The following is a 25,790-nucleotide window of genomic DNA, read 5'->3' as shown; positions in this document are numbered from 1 at the left end:
ACTCCAACTAGAAAAAGGAATTAAAACAGTTCACTTTTACTCTTGCCAAAGGGCAAAACCTCGCATCTTCACAATTATTCTCTCGCCTTCTCCTCCCCAAGGAGTTTTTAGGGAGTGAGGACCAGTTTGGAAGAACAGACAGCAGAGGCTGAACATGGAAGTTCATTGTCTTCTTTAGCATACTTGTTTTATTTATTTTTAAACCTAGTTCAAGGATCAGGAGGCATTTTATATTAATGACTCAAATCCTATCAGCTTATAAGGATGTTAATAATACTGCTTCATCACTTTTTGGCTGACATAGCCAGTGTTGTCCTTTTGGCTTGCTAGCCTGAGCTGTATCAGTGGACTGTTACATATCACGCATCAAAGAAGATTGAAACTGGCACAACAATACAGTATTTGGAACATGAGCATTAATACAGCAGAACATTACACAGGGAAGATAAGCATTAAAAAACAACTCTATTCAAGCCTGCCCAGGCACTCAGAACGTATCACAACATTCAGGCACCCCTGACTCACTCAGTATGCAAAGTTTCGAGAAGTAGAATGGTGGCAACACAGCCCTTGCTCTGTTGGGAAGGTTTATTAGCACCTTGGTGGCACATTAACAGCCTCCCCATGTCAGCCTTGCCACGTGGTCAGTTTTCTGCTTGCTGGGCTTTATGAAGCCCAGGAGCTCGAGTTCAGAAACAGCTCGAATAAAGCGAGCGCTGGACATGTCAGTGAAGGAAAGAAACCAAGTGCACTTGATTAGACAGTGACAGACACACTGTTCTCTTCTAGGAGGGCAAGATTTCTAAGTCATGGTAAGCACAGATTTCACAACGTGTTGCACAATACAATTGTTGGAAATAAGGGCAGAGCACAAGCTGCCTACAGAAACACAAATCGTTGATCTGATCAGTAGTTCTGCCACATGCATACGACATGACAGCAAACAGACTTCCTTTTCCCACTGCTAAGAGAAGCTTAAAGCCTACAACCATACCAATTTTGTAATGTCTCAGAAGAATTTATACTTTTATGTGCCTTGACAAAAAAATGGATAGATAATTACAGAGATTTTTTCTGAGGTTTCATGGCACCACCTCCTCCTTTTTATTCACTCTGCCTTTGCTGCTGCCTCCCTGACATACAGGTTTATATTCCCGAGTTAGAGAATTAAATTTATTGTGAGTGACAATTAACAGTGGTGCTTGTAAAAAAGGAAGGGCCAGGAAAGCCAGGTATAGTATTAGAGCATATAATTATCCTTCCTCTAGTTAAGCCTATTTTTGTACAACTATTCATTTCTTTTCTGTGGCAGCACTACTGCTGTAGCCGTGAGTTTTGGTTCTAATGCTCTTCTATTAAATATTTTTTAGACTTCAGTTTAGGATCAGGACAAAGTAAGAAGCAGAATGGGTGTCCTGTGCAAAGTAAGGTCTCAACCCCACGGTACTGTACCATAATGAACTACTGCTTCTATTTCTTCATCTGCTCTCTAGGCCAGAGCTCTCCTCCCATCTGTTCCCCAGTAATGCTCTACCCCTATCCAGCAGCTATACCAACTCCCTGATGATTTACCCAAACAGTTTCAACTTGTTTTATGGACTTTTGGTTCTGTTTCAGACGTAAACACCTGCAGACAAAAGCTGCTCTCCTACCTCACCATTCCCAGCCTAACTATTAAAACTGATTTATTTCTTAGACATTTTCAATATATTAAGGCTGTTTAAAGTAATTTTTTTAAAATTAATTAATCAGTGTACACAAAACTATATTTTAAAACTCCAGGTTCATAAATTCTGTAAGCTTTTCCATGTCAAGCCTGAGAAAAATGAGAAAGGATACTGGATAACATCATCCACCTGGTCTGAGGAAGCTGCATCTGCATTTGGGTCCTCAGCTGCCATCACCACAGTTGAGAAAGCCTAGAAAGGGAAAAGCAGCACAGATTTATTCCAGTTCTTAGACCGACAGATCTGCATATGAAATAGTGACCTCTGAGCTAAAGGCTATCACTCAGGGGGAATAAGATCTTGGAAGGAGAACACCAAGAGTGTGTCAGTTCAGCAGCAATCAAAGAGCAAGCAAGGTTACACATTACCATGGCAGGAATACACAATGCAAGATCTGAACTCCTGTGCCTGCATTTTAAATCTCAAATGGTTCTGGGTCCTGACCCATTCTCAGAGAAACTAAAGAACTGAAAAAATATTCTCAAGGTGAGACTGCTTAAATATTCTGGGGAAGTGATAGAGTTAAATTGGCTGTGAAGAAATCTATAAAACTGAGGGACAGCAAGAGTCTGGGCAGGAATATACAATACACAGCCAGGGCAGCAGCAAACAAAACACAGCTGGAAGAAGTAAAAGGAGTATCTTCTAAACTGCGGGTGGTTAAGCTACAGAGTTTCTTGCAGAGGATGCTGTGGTTGCAAAAATATACTGGTAATGACATCCAGGTAGGTTTATGAAATACAGAAGAACCACTCAAGTTTAGGACACCTTAGAGCTAAAATGTGATTGTTAGCCAGGGAGACTTTATCATTCTAACGTATGCTCTCTTGCTATATTCTCTTTGCTTTTGGCTACAGGATGAGACAGGTTATCAAGCTAGAAGGACCCAGGCTTTTCCCTGGCACAAGCATTCTCTCCAAGAGCTCCCCTTGCCTGTTTCCATAAAAGTGTCAGAGAATACTTAAAGACAAAAAAAGAAAGGCAATTTTGTTAAGCACAAAATCTGATCTGTGCTGAGGATAAAATAGAAGCAGAAGCAAAATAGTTCCATCACAGATTAACAGAGCTGGATATAAATGATTCACAATAGAGAAAGACTTATTTGATTTACTGTGGGTTCTTATGGTCTTGTGGACCAAGGTATGCAATGATTTAAGCTGTCAAAGGGGCACTGAGGAAAAGCAGACATGCAGCAAAAAGGTAAATCAGAATACTGAAAGCAGGTGAAGGTACTGTTTGCATCATCACGTACCTCTAACCAATCAACAAGATTGATCAATCTGCCACATTCCAAATGAAGCTTATACACTATGCATATGTCAGGGGCTTTGTTAGAAATGCCTCCTCCATCACATCTCAGAGCTTGATTCTGATGAAAAAAAATTGAAGGCAGTAACTTTGATCAGTGTGTAATCTTGAGCAATTCCAAGGGCTAGACAAAACATTATCTCAGGTATTTTATGTAAATGTTTACTGTTTGTGTGTTTAATGGCAAGTTGATGGTACAAAGGAAAAAAAAAGAAAAAACAAACAGGAAAATAAGCATACTATTAAAAAAAAGCAACAACGCCCCCCACAGCTACTACACTCCTGGTGTTCCTCCTATAACACTTATGCAGTATCTACTGTAATGAGTGATTATCTGATTATTCTTTTACACAATTTTTTTGCTAGTTCTATTTACATATGAGAGAGAAATACTTCATTTTATGGAGTCAGGAGAAGAAACTACTCATGATTTGCCATGTAGAAAATAGGAAAGTATAATTTTTCCCCCTGGCCCCTTGAAAGGAAGAGGAAGACTTACTATAGATCTGTCATATGTACTAGAAGAAATTGCTTCTCTCATCTCAGAGTTTCATCTTTGAAATGTAACAATCATTTATATCTGTCTTGAAACTCAGCAAAGGCAAAAGTCTAATTTTTCACTAAGTATACTATATGTCAGGAAATTCATGGAATCATTAAGGTTGGAAAAGCCCTTGCAGATCATGTGAGACCAATGATTAACCCAGTACTGCCAAGGCCACCATTAAACTGTGCTCTTTACTGCCACATTTACATGTCTTTTTAATCTCTCCAGGAATGATGAGTCCACAACTTCCCTGGGCAGCCTGTTCCAATGCTGCTTCTTTCCAGGAAGAAATTTTTCCAAATATCCAACCTAAATCTCCTTTGGTGCAACCTGAGGCCATTTTCTCTTGTCCTGTTGCAGATTCCCTGGGAGAAGAAGCCAACCCCCACCTGGCTACAACCTCCTTTCAGACAGCTGTAGAGAGTGATAAGGTTCCTCCTGAGCTTAGTTTTCTCCAGGCTAAACATTCCCATCCCTCTCAGCTGCTCCTCAGAGGACCCTTACCCAGCTTTGTTGTCCTTCTCTGGACATGCTCCAGCACCTCAACGTCCTTTTTAAAGTGAGGGGCGCAGGACAGGACACAGCACTCAAGATGCAGTATCACCACTGCAGAGTACAGGGGGACAATCCCTGCCCTGGACACACTATTGCTGATCCAGGCCAGGTGCCATTGGCCTTCCTGACCACCTGGACACAGCTGGCTCATGTTCAGCCACTCCTGACCAGCACCCCCAGGCCCTTTTCTGCTGGGCAGCTTTCCAGCCTCTTGGATTCAAGGTCATCAGCACTGAACCATTTACTTGGGAAGTTGAAAAGCCACTCGAACCAGAGGCAAAAGTCTCTGTACAGCTGCAGAAATTTACAACATTTCATTTCAGTTTCATGCACTCTAAGTCAGCTGTCTTAACATGAAAACAACCACTGATCATTCCTTTCAGGTCACAGAGGTTTGTTCTAAAACACTTTCATATGTTAGTAAAATAGACAAGCAACTTTAGGGAAGTTATAAAGCTGTAGCAATGACAGATACCTCCAAAAGAAAAATGCTTTTCAAAACAGGAAAGAAGGCTAAGCAAAAAAATTTTGCTCAAGAATCTGTAGTTTATCCATAGATCTCAATTCCTGCAATTTTTGAGACTCGGCTCCGGTTTGGACTCTGTCACTTATGAGACATTTCACAATTTACAGAACACCTAGAAATTTTCAAGTTTATTTACTCTCCTCTACAAGGAACAAAAAAGCTATAGACCTTTGGTTAGTATCTGTCAGTTCATTACAAGAGGGTTTCCAGAAAAATTCAGAGAAATATGGCTAACTCCCCACAGTGTTACAATGCTGACATTAGTTCATCAGGAACTCAGGAGTATTATGGTACACTTCTATAACTCAGGAGTGTACCACAATAGCATCCAACACTCCTGTGTTAGTACCTGGCACAAATGAGGTTACACTTCTGGCTGATCTACATCTAGTGACTCACCACTGCCCAAAAGGACAATACTACACCCTTCTTCTCTTTCCCCCTCTCCTACAGCACCCAGCTCTGTGGTTTCCTACTACTCACCCGTGTGCCAACCTGGCAATGCTGGACTCTGCACTGCTTTTCTAATTTTAAGGTCAGGACAGTTATCACAACCAAGAGAGGATGCAACTCCCAGAGCAACTGCACTCTCCTGGAACAGGCTCATTTGTAGCAGCACCTGAGAGATCCCAGCCTCCCCTGTGGTACCTGGGCCAAACCTCTGCAGCGCAGCTGGAGGGAGCTGGGAGGGAGCTGCAGCTGCCAGTGGGGAAACCTCAGCTCTGAGGCTACAGCACACGTGTGGTCCCGAGAGGAAATACCCAGGCTGACAAGCAGGAAGCTGTCCTACAACGAGCAGCCAGTTGTCAATCCATCTGTACAGCACAGAGGTGCTGCTCCCAAAAGAGGAGAACAGGAGTGGGAGCAACCCAGAACACAGCTGATGAGGAATTGCTCTTGACTGACCCTGCCCCAAGGCTGGACAGAGGACACAGCACACCTTGCTCTGGAATCAATGCTGTTATCCCAAGGACCAAATCCTCTTTCCCTGATATGGGAGCTGGTATCCCAAGTTTCAGCTTGTTAAATTTTCAAGGGATCAGTGAAACCAGAGTAACACTGGGTTTGGTGCAGGTTTTTTTTGGGTTCTCTTCTCCCCCCAACATGATAAATATGACCCTTGGTTCACGCTTTGCTAAATAACTAACTGGACCCCTGTGAGCAGTGCATCACATATTAATCATTCACTGGTACTCTTACTAAAGCACTTTTCTGCCTGGCCTTCTGGAAGGCCTTCCTGGCCTTCTTCTCCAGTTTTGAAGAACTTTGCTCTGGTCATGGTGCAGAAAAACACAAACCATGCAGAAGTCATAGAGAGAAAATATTTGACTCACATGGATTAAAATGCTAAGTAAGGTACTCAGCCAATACTGCTACTGTTAGAAGCTATGCCAAAACTTCACAATCTTCTCAGAAAACATTGGAAATATGTTAAAGCATGTCCAAGTACAAAGTACAGGATGACAAAGGGCTTTAAATCTTGTCAACTCATCAAAGAGAACAGAATACTTATTAAAGACATCAGTAGTTCGATTTTCTTGGCTGTCCTCATCTATATATCTACAGGTTTTCTAAAAATACAAATTACTGAGGTTCATATTAGGTTTCTTTACTGGTAACTTGCTAACTACTCTTCTCACAAATAAGCTCTGTAAATGGTTTTAGTAATAACTCCTGCACACAGCAAAACTGCTAACCCTCATTCAAATCGAGGACAGTGCCAGCAAACCCAATACAAATCAGGTTGTAGATTTCAAAGGCTGATCTTTATCAGCCTTTACAGTTCCTGATAACTGTTAGCTTTGATTCAACTAGTGCATTACCCACAGCCACAACCAATATTTTCTTCAAAATTATGATCTGTTTTTTAGGAAAAATGTTGGCAGTAAGAACAAGTTCAAGCACCTTCTATAATCTAGTAAAAAGAAATGTATGTTCACTCCTTTTCCAAATCCTAGTCTATTTCTTTCTTTTGGTCATCCTTTCAGTTTGACTTATGAAAGAAGTAGAGAACAGTCTGCTTTCCTTTTCTAAAAAAGGACAGGGTTAAGCTGATCGCTTTCCTGGACTCAGAAAACATAGGATATCAATGTACAACAAGGATTAAAATAAAATTATAGAGGAAAACAAAGGACTTGGTCAAATACACTGTAATGGTGCTATTTTAATGTTATGACTCCACCTGAACAGCCTTTACCTTACAGCTAATCTACATAGGGAGGACTGAGCACCAGCCCTATTAAGAAAGTCTCTGGAAAGAGTAACAGACACTTTATTTTTCCCTGTGGACAGTCATCCTAATTGCAGTGGAGGACAAAATTAGTTTTCTGCTACATCTACAGAAGAAAGAAAATATCATGGCTAGAACACACTCTGAAAAATGGATTCCTCCTACAGAGCACTTCTCAGAATTACCTTCGCCAGACAGATTCCCCAGCTCCTTGAACAAAGTCCCCAGTTGCTTATCAGCACTTGCTAGTTCTCTGCAAAACAGCTGAATATGTGCCAAGCTTCATGAAGCAGCAAAACTCAGCCTTGTACACCATCCTCACGCAGCCTTCAGAACTACTCCAGGACCCAACCAGCCCAGCCATCTCTCACCTTCAGGTACCAGTGGGGGTTGTTCAAAGCCGTGTGCAGCGCGGTCCTGGGGGCAGCATTCAAGTGCCCTCGGAGAACAGCGGCGGCGTTGAAATACACAATCTCATGCAGGGTCCTTTCGTCTGCAGGAACAAGGTATCTTCTGGAAAAGCATGAGGTATGGGGGGTGGGGGGGGAGACACAAGCTTCAGCTGAAGGGAAACAACACGAGTCTACTGCTGTCAGACTACAAAAATGCATGTTTCCCATCCAGTACTGAAAAATCTCTGAAAAACAAGATGAACAGCACTGAAATAAACTTTTAAGCAGAGAAGTCTGTTATTATCGACTCTGTAGCTAATGGATTTAGCACAGAACTCTAGCTGGGACACTGAAAAATTCAAATATAAGGGCAGCAGCCACAGTGCTAACCCAGTCAAATGCTCCACAGATCTTACTTATCTCTCTCAAGGCCTCATCATGAATCTCTGCTCATCTTGGCCTTCCTAGCTGAAGCTTTTTGCTTGGCAGTCATACTTCTGTTAGCTTCTCTGCCTCCCCCCAGCCTCTATAATTAACAAATGCCTTCATCTCTTCCCCCACCACAATAAGCCTTTCACATTTTCCACTGCAGAGCTGCCTCCAAAACTGCATCTGCTATGGCTTGCTCACCAAAACAGTTCCCAAAATGGACAGGATATCACACTTGACATCTGTACAGTTTTGTAAGAAGAACAGATCAGCAAAGATTAGGGTAAAGACTCTTGACTCTATTTTACCACTTATACCCACTCCTCCCTCAACACAGTCTCAGTAGCCAAAATAGGTTGGTCCATTTGTATTCTAATTATTTCAACTGACCTATTGGAAAAGAGGTGTGATTTGTTTGGTTTTGGCTTTTTTAGTTATTATTTTTAGAGCCCTCAAAGAAAGAACAGGAAGAGAAAAAAGGTGTGCCACAGGGACCGAGACACAATTTTGACAAGAATAACATGTTAATAAAATTTCATTTGCAACTTATGGTGCAAACTAATGCAGGAATATAAAACAGGAAGGCTCACCTTACAAGACTGTCTATAAAGTCAACAACTTCAAAACGAAGCATTTCAAACTTTGTCAGTTTCTTAGACCTCCTTGATTCCTTCAACTCCAACAAAGTCTTTAAAAAAAAGTGGTGCATAAGACTACATGGGAGGCAGTTATTCTCTGGAGAACACAATCTATGTGTTTAACATGTATAATTAATTTTTGCTGGCATGTTCTCACTGATGATGTTCAAAATGTAATCATGCAGTTATTTTTATTTAGGCCAATGTATTCAGTTCTCAAACCCGTAGGAGTTTGAGAAATTCAAAGAAAATGTGTTAGGCAGAATGTCTAAATTACAAGTTAAATAAAAAGAAAACATCTAATTTGCATTTTAAAATTCTGGTTTATGATAGATTATTTTCTATAATTTTCTATGTGTCAGGAAGCCCTGAAATACATAGTTGGTACTTATTCATTCATTTTTAAGATGAGACACTCACACACAACCCTTTACTCAGAGCTCCAGCAAGCTGGGAAGAACTAACCATGAACATGTTAAAACATTAATTTAAGGAACCAGTCAGTAAAGCCTCTGCAGGCCTAACCTTCTGAAGGTGATAAAGGTCTGTCTTCTTCTGGAGCTCCTTTTGTGGCGATACGGACACATCTCGCTCCTGGGAAGCTTCTGCTACTAGAACAAAACTAATGTTTGATATGTGGGGTAGACTTTTCCTACATAAACATAACCCAAGCAATCTCAAAGTACTCAGCAGCTCCTTGTTCACATAGACCCAACCACAGGCAGTTTTTGGGTCTTGCATCTTGTTAAAAAAGGAGTCTGCAGTACAGCTCAGCCAACAGTGATTAAGTAACAATTCAGCCCTGAGCAAAGGCCCAGCACAAGCCTTGCACATCACTTTAATTCTCTTCAGGTCATCCTAGGTCATACTCTCAACATTTGTTAATTTGACAGATTAGGACTAGGTACTACTCATGCTTTTGGAATATTCAAAAAGCCACATGCTGCATTTTTTTTTTTTTTCTTTCTCATGTGCAGAAAAATAATGAGTAAGAAATGAGTTCTCCCTACCTAATGCAGAAACTGCAACCAGGACAGCAAACAGAAACATGCTAAGGTACTTCATTGCCCAGTTTTATTCTCACCCTAATTTATAAGAAATTAAACCTTTATTCTCACCTAAATTTATAAGAAATTAAACTTTCGTGGACATGTAGTTTAGTGATCAATTGCACCAATTATTAGTAATTTTTAGGTAAAAACAAAGAAGCAAAACCTCCTAAAGCCCAATCAGTGCCAGGATGAGTGATAATCAGAAAAAAAGGAATCTAGATTTCTTGCCTTATTTAAGAAGATGGCAGATGGAGATTCCACCCACATATCACAGGTAAAGTTCTATTAACAGTGACAATCATGATATTTAAAAGCTTTTTGGTGACCTGCAGAGAACAATTTGGTATCTTCCACAGTCCTGTGGACATTTGTCTGAGTGTTAAAGACTTCAAATCAGAAAACTTCCTCTCCACTAGTACACCAAAATATTTTATTATTTTCCAAATCCTGCAGCTCAAAATAGACTGAATGTGAAGATATTTTGTTTGTTCAAGCTTCATGATTTTATGTTTTTCAGTTCATTGTGCAGTCAGGACAACGGACTCTTGTTATTATAAAATACAGTATTTTGGACTATCCTTTCACTTTAAGAGCTCTGTGGGCAATTTGGGTACATCACATTTTTGGCAGACATCTGAGAACCCTCACTAAAGATCAACACCATCACATGAACATAAAATAAAAAGTTATCTAACTCAGCAATCTCTTCATGTACAGTATATCTTAGCTTCCCCTTCTCACTTTTCCTTTGCAGCTTAAATTAAATCCACTTTGAAAACAAACTAAAATCATTCATGGATTCAGCAGACCTTCTCTATTTTGAACTCATCTTCAAATCCTAAGTAAACATAAATACTGTATTTTTTGCTTTATAGTTCTGCAAGTTCTGAATCCCCAGAGTTGTTGTTCCTTAATTATTTCCTCAAGGTAATAATCCAACTACTTAAAAGCCTTTTGCTTTAATTCTTTTTTTCCAAACTAGACAAACCTTTGGTTTTCCATCATAGTTCACATTCCTCAGTGCTGGTACCAGCAGTGACATACACAGCTTTTTCAAAGTGATGACCTATTTCCTCTACCACAGCTCTGCTCTTACTACAGCTATTAAAAAATACACAGTACAGACAAGAGCTGATTCTTTTGGACAACCCCCAGTTAACCCTACAGTGTGATGTGACTACTTTAATTAATATTGACTGCATCTGGGGGGTGTTGCCTACTTGTCCAAATGCTGTACAGCTACCACACTGATAATGAGCTTAATTAATATGCATAAAACAGACCAGATGATAACCAATTAATCTTCAAAAGCCAATCTTTGTGGAGTGCTTCTCCATAATCCAGGGAGGACAACAACATTCCTATTCCAGAAAAATGCTGGAATACATCATACTCATGTTTCAGAGAGAATGCAGGAGTTCCAGTTAACCTCTGAAAGGCAGAATGTTGCTACTCATTTGCCTTGCTAAACTTTGAAATATGTCCTGTACCATGAACAATCAAATCTAGGGGCTTGACAAGTCACAGCCTGTCAGCAGAGCTGTCAACTGGCACTTGGGGTCCTAGCTCTGAATGTGCAGGGGAAGGAACCTCACATACATTTGGATTAGATACTATGTCATAAGGACTGCTTATGCAGTCCTTGCCTGTTTGCTGCTATTTATCTTTAAAACCAGTTTGTTTTTAGCAACTACAACATCTGCTAAAATGCTCAAAATACATGTATGAGAGATTTAGTGGGTAATGTTTGCTGATCTGTCCAATTTCTTGTCTTACATCACTCTCCTGCATTGTAAAAAACACGAACCACGTGCCAGTAGAGAATATAAACATTTCCTTAATTTGTGTGTGTATTAAAAAATAATCCTGCAAATATGATGGTTTAATATGATGACAGGCTATCTCAAGGAAAATGGTCAGATTACTCATTGGTCAGATTACAAAATAGAGTTTATATAATCTGTAATGGAATACATGATGGTACACACCCACCTTCTAGATTCTGAAACTGGGTCAAGAACTCCTTCAACTTTTCTACTGCCCTATCAAACTCCTTTCCAGAAGATGACATCAAAATTTCCACACATTGTTGGAGCATGGTTACCAAATCAGTCTTATTCAGCATCCTAAAAGACACAATTGTTGGCTGAAGTTGAAATGCAGAATGATGAAACAGCTTTCAGTGTTCTTAGTTGAAAAAATTTTTTAAAAAACCAAAAAAAAACCAAACTGAAAAACTTTTAAAAGAAAAAAATCTCCAGGATTACAAGCATTCAGTCTTGCAGTAAAGTCAATTTTTTTTTCTGCTGTCATTAATAGAAAGAAACAGTTTTGGTGATGATGTCCTTCACGTTTTCTTGCAGAACAGTCATTTTCCTGATTATCTAAAAACATTTGCTGGACATAGGAGCTGCAATTTTTGAAGCTGTGAGTCAGACATCAAAACAAAATTTAAAAAAACCCAGCACTCAACACCAAATCATGGTAGGGTTCAGAACTCATTCCCAAAACCAGTAAATGAAATGGTAAAAAAAAAATTCACTATGTAAACACATCCACAAAATTAATCTCTGTGACTCAGAATGACTTTCAAATGAAATTTGCATGCTTTTTTCTGTATCTAATTGCTGTAAATCTAGCCATCACTAGAATCCCAGAACCATTCAAGTTGGAAGGGATCTCTTGAGATCTAGCCCAACCTCCAGCTCAGCGTTTACTTACTATTTAGTTATTAGGGCCTCTCCCAAATGTCACTGAGCACTGGCCAGTCTCAAAATCTTAATTTAAAAGATATCAAAGCAATGATGGTGGTCAGTGTCTCAAGCAGGGGGATTCTCTATCAGCTACCTAAAAACTGGCTAAGAAATTTAAGGAAGAATTCAGAAGAGGCTAGGGAAGCTCTGTGGATATCTGGAGGGACAATTAAAATTTGAGCTCTAGTTTCTAACCGGCAATGGATACTAAATGCTTATAAATGTTAAAATTTAAAACTTCAGTTTATCTGCTTCAGGGTTGCAGATTTTTGCAGGTCAGGTATTGCCTTCAGATGCACTTGTTTTGTACAGAAAAGCATCAGGAGTTAACAACAGAAAGGGTGACCTTGATCACAAACATTTTGAAACTGTCTTGTATTATAATGGGTAAACAAGATAGCCTTGTTCCAGGCCAGACAAAACACAGCAGTGAAACACCCAATGTGGAGAGGAAATAAAAGCGGATCTGGAGATCTCTGAGTGGGAAAGAACAAATTTATTTTCCTAGTATTATTCAAAAGGAAACTGCAAGTTCTAGAAAATCTTATTTACAACAACAACGGGATTACAGGGCCCAAAGAAAAGGCAAGAAGACAGTTAGCACATATGAGAAAACAGTAAAGATCCTTTGCAACCTTTTAGGTTTGAGATTACTGCAAGGTATGCCAGGTATCAGTGGGGTTAAGATTTTAATTTGGTGAGGAGTCAGGCTTAAAGCAGGAAGGAAGATCTCAGATTACCAAAAGGTAGTAAATAAATCTAACTCTGATTATTCACACAAGTTATGCAAGAAAGGAAGCTACAATGAAGTCCACAGAAACTCCTTCTGAATGCTGAAGAGGGAAATCACCTGAAGAAGTGATACCATGTTGGTCAGCACTAGTCACAGAAGGGCAGCACTGTGATAAGCAGCATGTGATGAAAAGCCACCCATAATTAGCAGACAAAAACCAGAGTACAATATCTGACAGAAGACAATAGGGCAGACAGTCCTTCAAGTTTTGCCACCCAAAAGGTAGATGAGATGTCCCAGCCAGTCAGTTCCACATAACCAATCGAGTGAGACACTCTCCAATCTTCTTGTGATGGAATTAATGCAAAATGAACTAAAGCTCACACATTCTCTGTCACCCCGTGGCATCTTTTAGACTCTGGAAAACTTAGGTAGAGTAACTACTGTCTAGACTGCTCAAGTTAGATTACCTGAAACACCATCTTTGGGAAGAGCACTTCTAGCAGAAGGCATAAAAGCCTGTCCAGGGAAAGGCTGAAGTAGAGAAGCTAATCACAAAAGAAATACAATTCAGAAACTTAAAACCTTACATTCAAACATAATTCATAAAAGGCAAAAGAAGTACTTTGTTAGAAAATGAGAAATAAGCTGATCTAAAGCTTCTCTATTTTTTACTTTCTAAATACAAGAAAAAAAAAGATGGATTCCAGAAAAACACTGAAAAGGAGTAAGGGATGGGGAAGGGTGAACATAAGGATATCAACAGGTGATGGGACTCCTAGGAAGGCAGAAATATTAAGGAACAGTGAGTAACTTTTAAACCTGAACAAAACTGAAAAAAAAAGATTTTGAGTAGAAGGGGAAAGACCACATTTTATCATTTTCTTCTAAAAGATAACAGCAAGTTTCAATACAGAAAAAGCAGAGATGAATTATTTGTAAAAAGGCAAACAGAATTTAAGAGCTGAAAAAATGATAATCACAGCTAGAATTCCAAGTACTTGAAGAAGTTGTGTTGGACAAGTTTTGCTAGGAAAATGACAGAATTTCTGAATTAAAAAAAAATAAAATCATAGAATCACCATCTATGAAAGCAGCGACCATGATCACTGTATTTCTATCAGAGGCTCCCACAGTGGGAGCCAGGACCAGAACAACAGGAGGGAGATGAACAGATAAGAATAAAAGGGGAGCAAGCGAGAATCTGATGGCAGCATCAGCTTTGAGATAGGAAAAGAGACAGATGAATTGAGAGAGGATGAAAGCAAATGAAACAAAGGAGAAGAAAAAGGAGAGGGGGGAAAAAGGCCAAGAGTTATTAAGAGATTAGAGACAGACAGCAGAGAAAGCAGAATGACACATTTGTGGGCAAGAGCCAAGAGGTGACTGAGTGCTGTCAAGATTCAGGAGAATCAGAGAAGGAACACAAAGGAAAGACTGCAGAAATGACAACTCAAGCATGTAATCCTTTAAAGGGATGAGGGTAAAGAACCCAGAAAAGTGGCTATGTGCAAGAACCACTCAGTACGGCAAATGTACAGCTTGAAGAGTGTGTTTCCTTGTGTGTGTGCGCGTATCAGCCCAGAAAGCTACCCTCCATCCACCACTGAAATGGTTTTTCTGTGCAGTTTTACTGCCAGACACATCAACCTGAGCAGCTCAGGGGGTCTGGGAGAGGCAGTTACAGTTATGGGGTTGTGTGACAAAGCCAAGGGATCGTTTGAATGAGTGCAACTATCAGGAGACAGACACTGCCACGTGTCTGTTGAAAGCACATTTGGAAGTCTTTAGCTGCAACATTGCAACTGAAAGGTTTTCTATCAAGAAAACTGGCTTTGACAACTTTGGCATTTTAAACTCTGACAGACAACACAAGTACAGCCTCTCCTAAATTCCTACGCCCACAGTATCAGAAAAAATTAACTCAGTCCCTGTAAAAACTGTTAAGGCAAACTAGGAAGAGAAGGAAAGCAGTAAAATAAAAAAGAAAGGCCTCATCTACTATTCATTTGGAAAAGATTCTAATTTTCACAACAGATTAAAATTTAAGACAACTAAGACTAATAATTTAATTGATAATATCTACCACAATCATTCTTTAAAAGACAAAACCCAACTCATTCTCATTCACACAAAGTAATCTCAGTGGTTTCAGCAAAATTACTCAGGGCATATGAGATACGAGAACCTGCGCGAATTTCGCAGAAATCAGTAGAAAACCAAACTGAAAACAGCAGCCAATTACACTTGCAAACAACCCTAAAATTAGCTGTGAACAGGTAATAGCCTCAGCTTTAAGTTCCAGAGTAAGTGATGACTGATACTTTCCATGTGTATGGCAGTATTAAAACAAAATGGGAAAAAAAAATCACCTTGCTAGTTGAAGAGATGACTCATACTCCTCTGTCTCCCACACTCGGTTTTCCAAACAAGCACAGTGCAACTCCCTGATCTGTTATGCAAAAGGTGAAGAAAAGATAAAGTGTTTTACAAAGTAATAAGGGAATCTTACAACAAGCTGTTCAAAGCAATATACAATTCCTTTAGAGCCTGTTTTCCAAAGATGCAGAATGATTGCAAAAGGAATGACAGCTCTTAATATCTTCCAGAACTAAGCTTCTGCTGGAGACTGCTGCTCTGCACCAGGTTCCAAACAACTAACATCGGGTGAAGTTAACTGCAGTGAACAGAAAGGAGCTCCAATCAAATACCCCAGCTAAAACATCCTTTTATTCTCAAACAGTGGCACAGTTCATGATGCTTTTGTAGTCAGTGACAGATTCTAGTAACAGTACAGAATACATTGAGAACTGAGAGACAAGCGCACATGCACAGAATATGTAATTGCTCTTCTAGCGGAACAAATTGCTTAGCATGAGAAGGTGAATTAAATTACATCAGAACAATAGGACTATTAACAGAGCAATTATAACTGTTCCTCCTGCAATTGCCTTTTTCTGTACAGAAGGTTGCTAAAAACTCAGTCTCTTCATCTGAATTTGACTAGCGAACCAATAGGTGGTAGAAGAGTGCACACTGTCTGCAATGCATACAGGTAATCTCATATGTGGGAAAGTCAATGTGTGCATCCTTTTGTTGATCTGTGCACCTGCCTCCTCCTGGAAATTCTTTCCTGTTGACTGACAAGGTATCATCCATTCCAGAAAAGAAACCACATACTCTCATCCTCTGCCCATAGAAAGAGAGCATCTCTCTCCATTTTAAGAAGCAGGGAGCAAAACAGTACATTAATACATGAAGAGTAACTATTTATTTAACTGTCATACTTTGAGGGGAAAAAAAAATCCAAACCAAAACCACAGTAACAAAAACTCAACGAGACCCACATACAACAGTACATCACCTGCTTGCCCAAAGGATACTTTGGAAGAGAACTTGTGAAAACGTGAAGACATCTCAGAATTCGAATGTAATTTTCATGGTAAACATGCAAGTCCTCCAGCAACTTCTTTGTTTCTTCCTACAGTGATAGAATAATTTTAAAATTAATTCTGACATTCATTTAAAACCCTCATAAAGCACTTAAAACTGAACTTTTGATATTGTAGTGTGCTATAATTTAAATCATCAACCTTAAATTGAGACCACTAAGCAAATGTGCTGTATTTCAACAGTTCACTGCATTTGCATTGATACTGTTACCTTTACTGTCTTCCTCCAGCTCAGAGAGACCTGCTATTGACTAGCATTAGTGTTCTACCATGTCCAACTATATTAAGGCCTTTCGACATGAAATGTCATCTCACAACAATGAGAGTATACACTATTCCTTTAGCAGGCAATGAGAAGTTACATAGCTACTTTTACTCGAAAACCGGCATTTTTATACTACAAATGCATTTAAAAATTTATTTCTTATATTGTGAATGGCTGTTGCTTTTATTAGTTACATGCACATAAAAAGACCAGTTCACAGAAAACAAAGAAATATTCAGTTGATTTTCCTATGTGTTTTTAATTTGAATTTGCTTATTCATGTATTGAGAACAAAAGAAATAAAGAAATCACATTTTTAAGAAATAGAAATTATTGACTACTGCTACTGAATTTTCTGGATGGCACCACATTATCACTGGCCTGCCATAGAAGCATACATTGCTTCTGGAAAACCACACTCAGAAATTCTGATAACTGTACAGAAGTCATCTAGTCTTTGTGGTCATTACATTTAAGTCTGTGAATCAAAAGATCTTCTTTCCTCTATCTTCAGTCAAAAATAAAGAGGAAAAACCACTGAATCCTCTACATATTTAATTACCCTTTTGCCTAACTCTGAGCAAACTATTCCAAATGGAAAAAGAAAACCAAAATAAGCCACTGAAGTCTTCTAGAGTGAAAGTGAAACAAAGGGTATTAAAGATAAAAGAAAAGCAAAACTTGCCTACAAACAATATAAGGAAGTACAGATGTATGGAAAGAAAAGGTTTTCTTCATATTACAAAGACTGAAAGTAACAAAGACAGTGCTACGAAGAGCTTTCTGATGTTAAAAAAAGTTTTAAATTATTAAAAACATTAACGATCTTTCCCCCCATAGACTTTTTAAATATGGAAATTTAAGAGTCACTGATATAACAACTGTTAAGGCAACCTCTAAAACCTTAAGGTACACATTCACAAGCCTGTATTTTAATTTTAAGTAGGATCATTAAGAAAAAAATTATCCCTACCACAAAATAAGCTAAGAAAAGTAAACAAATTCTCTCTTATGCTGCTTCATTGACCTTATTTCCCCAAACCCCAAGCATTAACACATCTGTATTTCTCTCATCTTGGTCCTAGCTCAAGACACATGTAGTTAATGTAAGTAAATAGCAATGTATTTTGCCAAATAATGAAGTGAAAAGGCATAATCTGTTTTAGAAGAGTTGAAAATGTCATTAGAAGACTATGCAATATTATTTCCAGAACAGAGATAAAAGACAGATTGCCACATTTACATAGTTTAAAATTAAATTTGCCATGAAACATTTCAGACAGAGTTGTTAATAATTACGATGTGAAATTGCTTTTGAAACTGATAATTTTAAATAGGTGAAACTCTTCCCATAGTTATTAAAAAAAGTGGTAACAACATGGAATATAAATGAAGCTAATAAAATGTATTGCAGGTTTAGGGGCTAAGCTGGAAGACTTAAAAGACTAAAGTGACCTGGTGCTGAAACACAAAGTTCACATGAAAGATTACTACAGTGATTTTGAAAGTGTTTCCAAAGCTGGGCATGAGACTGTACATTAGCATGACATCATAACAAACAGCACCTCATTAATGCAGCAGTAGGACCTTTTTTCCTCAGGCAGAATATTATGCCAGTAAATTATGCCAGCAAAGCAGTAATGGTCCCACCTCCATTGTGGAGATTAGAAGAATGTCTTCAATTAAAATCTGTGAGAAGCATCATATGCACCTAAGTTTGAGAATTCCAGCTTCCTTCCCAAAGTTGAGGCTTGTGAAATAAGGGGTGTATTATTAAATATGTAAGGCTGAAAACATATAAAGTTTAAGCTGATGATTATTCAACTTTCAAAGCAGGTGTGAATAAAGGGCAAGGGAACAGTTGTAGCTTAAGTTATTTTTGCCAATGAAGATAATGGATTATAAAATGATGTAAAATCATATCTCATCTTAAATACTGTAACTGTACTTGCCATATTGCTTGCTCCTAACCTCCCCTCCAGCCATCACCATTGCTCTTCACACTTGAAAAGCCTTACACACCAGGCAAGTGATGTGTACACACTGACAGGTTACAAATACTTGAAGAGTCAGGAGAAACCCTTTACCTTCAGCAATACTTCTACTGGGACTGGCTCAGATGGTGAAAATAACCAACAGATTTTTGTTGGTGAATTCCTAAAGGGCTCACAATAGTAGTAGTCTGACTTCAACCTACTGGCAAAGCTTCAGATAAACATGCAACAAATTAGTTTTAATCCTGTATGAGGTGTAGGGTGAATGTGTGCCTTGGGACACAGACTCTGCCCTACTGAGTTCAATCAGAAACTATGCAAAGGTTATGAAGGATTAAAAGCTTATGAAATAACCTCCAAGATAACTTACACATTCTTCAAACACTTAACTGACTGTCCAAGAAAGTCAGTCTGGGCAAGCATGAAAAGACCCGGTCATAAATAAACCTTGTATCCTTCTTTTTAAGCAGTTATATTTCTAGACATAGCTAAAAGTTGATGTAAGAAAGTTGTGCAGCTTCATATAAAGGCTGACCTGGCAACCCTAGAGATCTGGAATTTTGACCTGCCAATCCTAATTCCTCATTACTGGTCACAAAGCACAGTATGTTCTGTGTGAAAGATATTATACAGAATTATATGTCTTGGTCTTGTATTTTATTATGCTCCACAAAGTAATATACTGGGCAAGTTATTTCTGTTCTCCAAAGACATTCTTAAAATTTTACCTTTAAGAAGCTGTCGTTTGTCAGCAGTTCAATCTGTTTCCCTGACTCCTGCTTTTCCACATACCTTATGGCAGGAAAAAAAAAATAAAACCAACATAAAATTATAATGTAAAGGAAGATCCTAGGGTTAAAAGCATTTAAAATGCTTATGCTGATATAAGAAATATGTATCTTTCTTTGGAAAGATTCAAAAAGGACAGTCAAATCCAGCAAGTCGAAAGGTCACTCCAAAACCCTAGAGATTATGCTTCAAATCAGTTTAACAAGTTCAAAAGTGATTTATGGCTATTTGTCAGAATAACTTGTTTCTGTATTAAGAATGAGAAGAAAAAAAAAAAAATTCAAGTGATTACACAACACAGGAGCTGTACTTGCTAAACCGGAACATTAAGGCTTCCTGAAATTATTTAGAAATGTCCTCTGTTTGATCAATTTACCTTTGATATAGAAAGTGCACAAATGAGCTACAGTGTTCACAGAACTACATTTACAGATACTTTTAACTTTTTTAAAGCCAACTCAATACATGTTTGTCCAAAAAAAAAGAATTTCCACCCTTACCTTCTAAAAGAAGGCAGTCTTCGAATGTTTTCACACTGATCATGTAATAAAGAATAAACTCTCTTCTTAAGGTCTACCAGGTGGCAACACAGTACACTGAGAGGCTGGGAATAGAAGTGCTCCACAATACAGAGCTGAAAAACAAACCAAGAACTAGGGATGTTAATAAAATTCAATCTCCATTCAAGCTACCTTCTAATGCTTTCTTACTACTACACTGTATATACTATGGTAGTAATGGTACTCCTTTAAAAAAAATTAATTACAATTCATAAATATGCCATAAGTCACTACAGGACATTGATTATACAGTTGTTCACAGTCACATAATTACCTTCTTTGCTCTATGTGCTACTTATTTTCAGTACCTCAGCTTTTCCCCCCTCTTATGTAACATCACACCTAGATATAATGACATGATGCTGTTCTCTTGTATTTCTCATTTCAAAAATCTGATCTGAAATTGCTTCATCCTTGAATTCTTTGCACGCACAAGGACACAGCCATACACTGTCAGGTCTAAAACTTGTATCTGCATGCCAGGCCAATGGAGAAGTACTAAACTTTGATGACTCTTTCAAGTAAGAGGAACTGAAACCTATGAGAGCCCACAAAGGTCTGTCTTCAAGAAGAGGTACGCTAGCCAGGATATTTCCACATGTGGCCACATGTAATCATTGAATCTTCTATACCAAAAAATCAGAGAAATTCTAAATACATATGACATTAAAAGAGCATATTTTACAGCATGTTCCCACAGGGAACTAGGTAAGAAAGAAACCATTTCATAATCCTGCATTAAAACAGATGACAGGGCCTACAAATTCTTCAGAGAACTCTTGTCTGCAATCCACAAAAGCTAAAAGGAGACCTAGACACAGAAATACATCTAGATATGAAGAGCTATATAAGACAATAAAAACTTAACTACCATGCTCTCTAGAGACTCTTTTTGGGAAGCCCCTGAGCTCTTCTACTTCGTCTCCTGAGAGAGGGTAAATATAACTCCCACACTGCCACACAACTGCTTAGAGCACAAGTATTACTTCCTCTGAGGCACCAAGTAAATGACTCTGCAGCTCCCATTTCCCCAAAAAAGCAGGAAAGTTGCATCCAGAAATTGTGCCAGAGGAGTTCAAGTGGGGAAGAAACACTGCTGTAGCCTACTGACACCAGCACAAACCAGAGACCAAGGAGCTGGTACAAACCAGAGACCAAGGAGATTATCAGAACTGGGGACGTTTGTCAGGGGTGATAGAAAGCTACAAATAATCTATAGCAAAATACAGGTCTTTCTGCCCACTAAGCCAGGTCACCCTTTTAAACCTAACCTTAAAATATCATTGTTTTTGTGGCACAGTAAGCTTCTATTTGCTTCTTCATACAGGTCCTACAAGTTTGCTCTTAAACCCTTATCAGTAAAGATTTTTAATATCCATCTGTTCACAGATCCAAACTGTTTCCAGAAGATATTTTTTCATGCAATTCAGCAGTACTAGGACCTAAGAAATCTTTCAGTGCCTAGTAATTACCCTTTGTTTTCACAAACATTATTTGAATTGTTGTTACCATGTTACCATCTTATTACCTGAAATCCTTTGACAAAATTCTGTACAGAAAAATCATGGTACAGGAATATGTTGATGAGAACCTGCAGAACTTTTCCTCCCAGTTTAAAGGGAAACCGGGATGTCAGAAGCAGCTAAAAGGGAGACAAAAAGAAAAAGTAGCCACAGCAGAAACTCTCTCCTGAATTCAAATCAGTAAAGCTTATATATACAGCTTGATACAACTCTTAGTATGTGTTAACATTCAACTAAATGAGATACTAAATACATTGCCGGCTTTGAAAAACAGTATTTCTACTAAAATATCCTTGCAAAGATTGATTTTTTAAGTTTATTATTTTACCACATTTTCATAAGTATCTTTCACTAATGCAACATTTTAAGTTAATTTTGCTTAATGCTATTTTTGTAAAATTACAAATAGAACAGAGACTGCTATAATAAGCAATGATACCACTACTTTCAGCATGTCTAACAGAGATTTTGTAAATCCTGTGGTCTACCAAAAATCCACAGGCACAACATTTATATGGCTTGAACATATGGATAACTCAATGTTTGGCAGGTGGCAAAACTCAGGCTGAACTTTATTTTTCAGAATTTTAGCTAAGTTTCAAAGCTATCTTTTTCTGGAACAAAGTAAAACCGAAATCACAGCTTGACTTTAATGAAGAAGTGTGAATGTCAAAGTGTAATTGCACAAGGCAATGCAAATGAACGATAAAAGCAGGTGTGTGTATGTGTGTCTCAGTATGAGAAGGGAGCTCTCAACATTGCACTAATCTGCAGCTGCAAGCAGAAATATCTAAAATCCTCTCAGCTCTCAGGAACAGAGTCCTTTCCAAAACCTTCAGACAAACCTGCATTTAAAGGCCACACATGTAAACTGTGCTTCAACACACACACACACACACACACACACACACACACACACACACACACACTCCTCATTTCTATTTAGAAAGGGAGTTACCTTGTCAATTATAGTAGACAGGTGCTCCTTACAGGAAAGGGACTGGAAAAGCTCTATGCACAGCAGAGAGGACACTGAGTGAGGAAGTAGTCTGTGGATAATCATTGGTGATGTAGCGATTCCAAAAATCAGCACTAGAGGTAATTCATGGATATGCTGACTGGATAATGGGGGAAGAGGAAAGGAAAATAAAAATTAATAGTTACATTATAGAAGCTTATGTAACAAATGCATTATGTTCCTGCTATAGCATTGAGTTTTAATGCAGAAAAGGGGTAAATTAAAAGATTTGCTGCCAGTAAACCCAGAGGAATTGGTGTGGAATAAAATTAAAAAGAAAGGATGTTATTTAAAGCCCTAAAGTAGATGAGAAAACGGAACTCCATTTCAGATTCAAATTTCAGAAAGTGGCACAAAAAGCATAATTTCAGTTAGTTTTGCACTGTTCCTATATTCCCAAAAAGTTACATTCAGAGAGCTGAGTCTTATAATAGCATTTTTTTAAAGATACAAAGAAAAAATAAGAAGATACATTAAATAGGAAACAGCCAAAAAAATTTGCAAGATTTACACCATTTAATAAATTCAAAATAAATATGAAATATCTCCAATGTCTGAAGATGAATGAGTGCTCCAATCACACTTAAAAAAATTTCCAACTTCTCCAGATTAAATTTCGTCTTCCGATAATTTTTTAGTATTTGCTTTAGAACTGAAAATCAGGACTGAAAGTGTATTCCTTGAGGACAGCATAAAATTTATACAAAATACAATGTTTTAGCTGTATTGTCAATGATTCCATTTATAGTAGTTTCAAGGAGGTACAAAATATGCTATCATATATACCTTCTAGGTTAAAATTGTCAATTTATTCCTTTCCTTTGTTTTTGCCACAGCAACTTTTTGGCTTTGGATTTTAATTGTTATCCCACAATTATTTCATTCCTCTGACCTCTCAAAAGAAATTGCTGAAGACAAACATAAAACCAATAAACTTCATATATTACTGTCCACTGTTGATAACCTTAGAGATCTTAAAAAGGAAATCAGAACTTGTGATCAACAAATCAGACGAACCTTTAACATTTGTCCACTTCACCTTTATTATTAAACATGTTTAAGACTGAGATGAAGATAATAACACAAGCTATACAATTTCTTGCTGGTGGCACAGCAAGTGAACTGCTGAGGAATTGCAGCCCCAATTCTAACAACTCCAACCTGGGGACTTAAATGCATGATGCTCTTTTTGGAGAGCAGCATGAGTTTTTGATTAGCATGCCTGAGATTACATTAAGGAAGACAGAAACAGAATTACATTAAGGAAGACAGGTTATATTAAAGAAGAACAGAAGTACAGGAGCACCTGAAGTAGTCAGCTGCTGATTACAATCCTGGCCAGCTGGGGAAGTTTTATATACACCCCTATTAGTAATCTAGTGACCTTGAAGCAGCAGCATTACCTCAGTAGTCACACAAAAATACACTCTGCAAACAATTTTAAAAGATATAGACATCTTGAAAATTTAGTTTCACATTCACAAATTCTTTAACAACTAGTACCAGTAAATCCTACTATGTGAAGAATTAAATCAGCCACTCCTTATCTCAACCTGGCCCTTAGGCACTCTGGTTCACAGTCTGAAGTTTAGCTTTAGTGTAATTTACCCCTAAAACCTAGCAAGTAGTTTTTTGCCCAATCACTGCTGCAAAGAAGCAGCACAAATATTTGATCCCAACGCTTCACTGGCCTCACTGTTAAATTTCAAAAATAGAAAACGGTAAAGGAGTGGAAGAACTAAAGTTCAAGTCACATTACCTGCTGATGACTATGAAGTCTTGAAGAACTTTAGTGGTGAAACTTTCCATGTCTTTGAATATGACTACAACTGGAGGAGACTGCCAGTGTCTAGAGGAGGAATTTCTTTTTTTGCTTGGAGTTTCAAAATCTGTTTTCTTTAAAGCCATTAATTAAACATTACTACACAGAAGCCAGCAAAAAAAAAAAATAGTGAATCCTATCTATGATATTACAGTACTCCAAACTGACATGACTGACTTTTTGTGAGCTGTATTTATTATTAGCACCTAAAACTGCCATTTTTCTTCCTTCTGTTTGGGACAGCATGAAGTACAAAGAATAAAGAGATTTTAAACACACAGTCCAACAATGACAAGAATAGCTCTGAGAGATAGAACTGGTGGAGTTCTGTTGGGAATGATGGAGATTTGAATTGTGTACACAGACATTGCTTATTTTCCCTATCTTTACGCAGTAATAAAAAGAGCATGCACTCAGGACACTTCAGTTTATCACACTGCTTTGATTAAGTCATCAGAAAATCAGCTCTAACTTGTATTCATGACAGAAACAAAACTTCAATAGCTTTAGCAAACAGGAAGATACAAAAACATTTTGACAGTTATCTCCTTACTGCTTGCCAATGTAGTGTGGGCTGCAGATGACATCATGGCCCATTAGCACTAATACAGTGCCTTTGCCCTGGACAGCTGTTCTTCTGCAAAGTTTTGTTTTAATAAACAAAATAGCTCAGTACTCCTGGGAGAAAAGCATTTGGCATGAAGCTGATACTGCATTTTAAGCTTCCAGTTCCCAATTAAACATATGAGAAAACAGTACTTCTTGCTTGTGTTTTGTAATTCTGACATTCATACATCATCATTAACCAACTCCACATTGCTTCTATGTGTCACATATTATATTCAAATCACCTCAATATCACATTATTTTTTTAAAATTAACCGTAGGCATTTTCTCACAGAAAGATGAATTATTAAATTTCTGTTTTAAACACAAAGGTGAGATACTAAATTTGTTTTAAAGGTCAGGCATTTTGATAAACTGGGGATAAAGACTGCCAGCAACATACCTTTGTTACACTGTTATACCAGCTGATAAGAGACGGCATTGAACAACGTATTCTATTCTGTGAAACCTGCACACAGTCCTCATCTTCCTGTGAGTCCACATCTATATCACAGTTCATCAGCTGCCCCATCAGCTTCTGCATCAGATTTTTTATACCTTCACAAAACATTTTTAGAAATGTGGTAAAGACATTTGGTTGTCTGGCAACACTTCTCTGTCTCGTACTATAAGAAACTACCCCAAAGTTATTACTCATTATTTTCCACATTTCTAATTACTCTCCTTCTCTCTCCAGAATGCACATCTCATGCTCCTGAAAGCATTAATGATATGCATGCTGTTCATGCAATTTGCCTAAATGGCAACAACTGAGGTTAAGATGTTGGTCTTCCATCTTTACCTGAGCTCCAGCCACATGCTTTTAAGAGTAACCTAGAAATAAGTAAGGCAGCTACTCCACATAACTGAG

General features: G+C 38.1%; 1 protein-coding gene across 4 annotated transcripts in view; it reads right to left on the bottom strand.

Moving 5' to 3' along the window:
* Positions 1–175: 175 nt before the first annotated feature.
* The window catches only part of ORC3 (origin recognition complex subunit 3), a 35,462-nt gene continuing 9,847 nt past the window's right edge, over positions 176–25,790 (bottom strand). For 3 of the 4 annotated variants that reach the window (XM_084202703.1, XM_084202706.1, XM_084202705.1), the window contains 15 exons: positions 25,323–25,477; positions 24,251–24,387; positions 22,432–22,591; positions 21,479–21,592; positions 19,891–20,024; positions 19,330–19,393; positions 16,255–16,371; positions 15,263–15,342; positions 11,397–11,530; positions 8,878–8,963; positions 8,305–8,402; positions 7,265–7,406; positions 2,980–3,096; positions 1,840–1,919; positions 176–716 (listed from right to left, as the gene is read on the bottom strand). In XM_084202703.1, the coding sequence (XP_084058829.1) occupies positions 611–716; positions 1,840–1,919; positions 2,980–3,096; positions 7,265–7,406; positions 8,305–8,402; positions 8,878–8,963; positions 11,397–11,530; positions 15,263–15,342; positions 16,255–16,371; positions 19,330–19,393; positions 19,891–20,024; positions 21,479–21,592; positions 22,432–22,591; positions 24,251–24,387; positions 25,323–25,477 (1,724 nt within the window). In that variant the 3' untranslated portion in view covers positions 176–610. The remainder of the gene's footprint in view (positions 717–1,839; positions 1,920–2,979; positions 3,097–7,264; positions 7,407–8,304; positions 8,403–8,877; positions 8,964–11,396; positions 11,531–15,262; positions 15,343–16,254; positions 16,372–19,329; positions 19,394–19,890; positions 20,025–21,478; positions 21,593–22,431; positions 22,592–24,250; positions 24,388–25,322; positions 25,478–25,790) is intronic. The other variant, XM_084202704.1, reaches the window with a different exon arrangement.

This window comes from Fringilla coelebs (assembly GCF_963513975.1).
Source record: "Fringilla coelebs genome assembly, chromosome: 3".
NCBI classification, from domain to species: domain Eukaryota; kingdom Metazoa; phylum Chordata; class Aves; order Passeriformes; family Fringillidae; genus Fringilla; species Fringilla coelebs.
The sequence above is the reverse complement of the archived record's forward strand: the minus strand, read 5'-3'. Positions and strand labels throughout refer to the sequence as shown.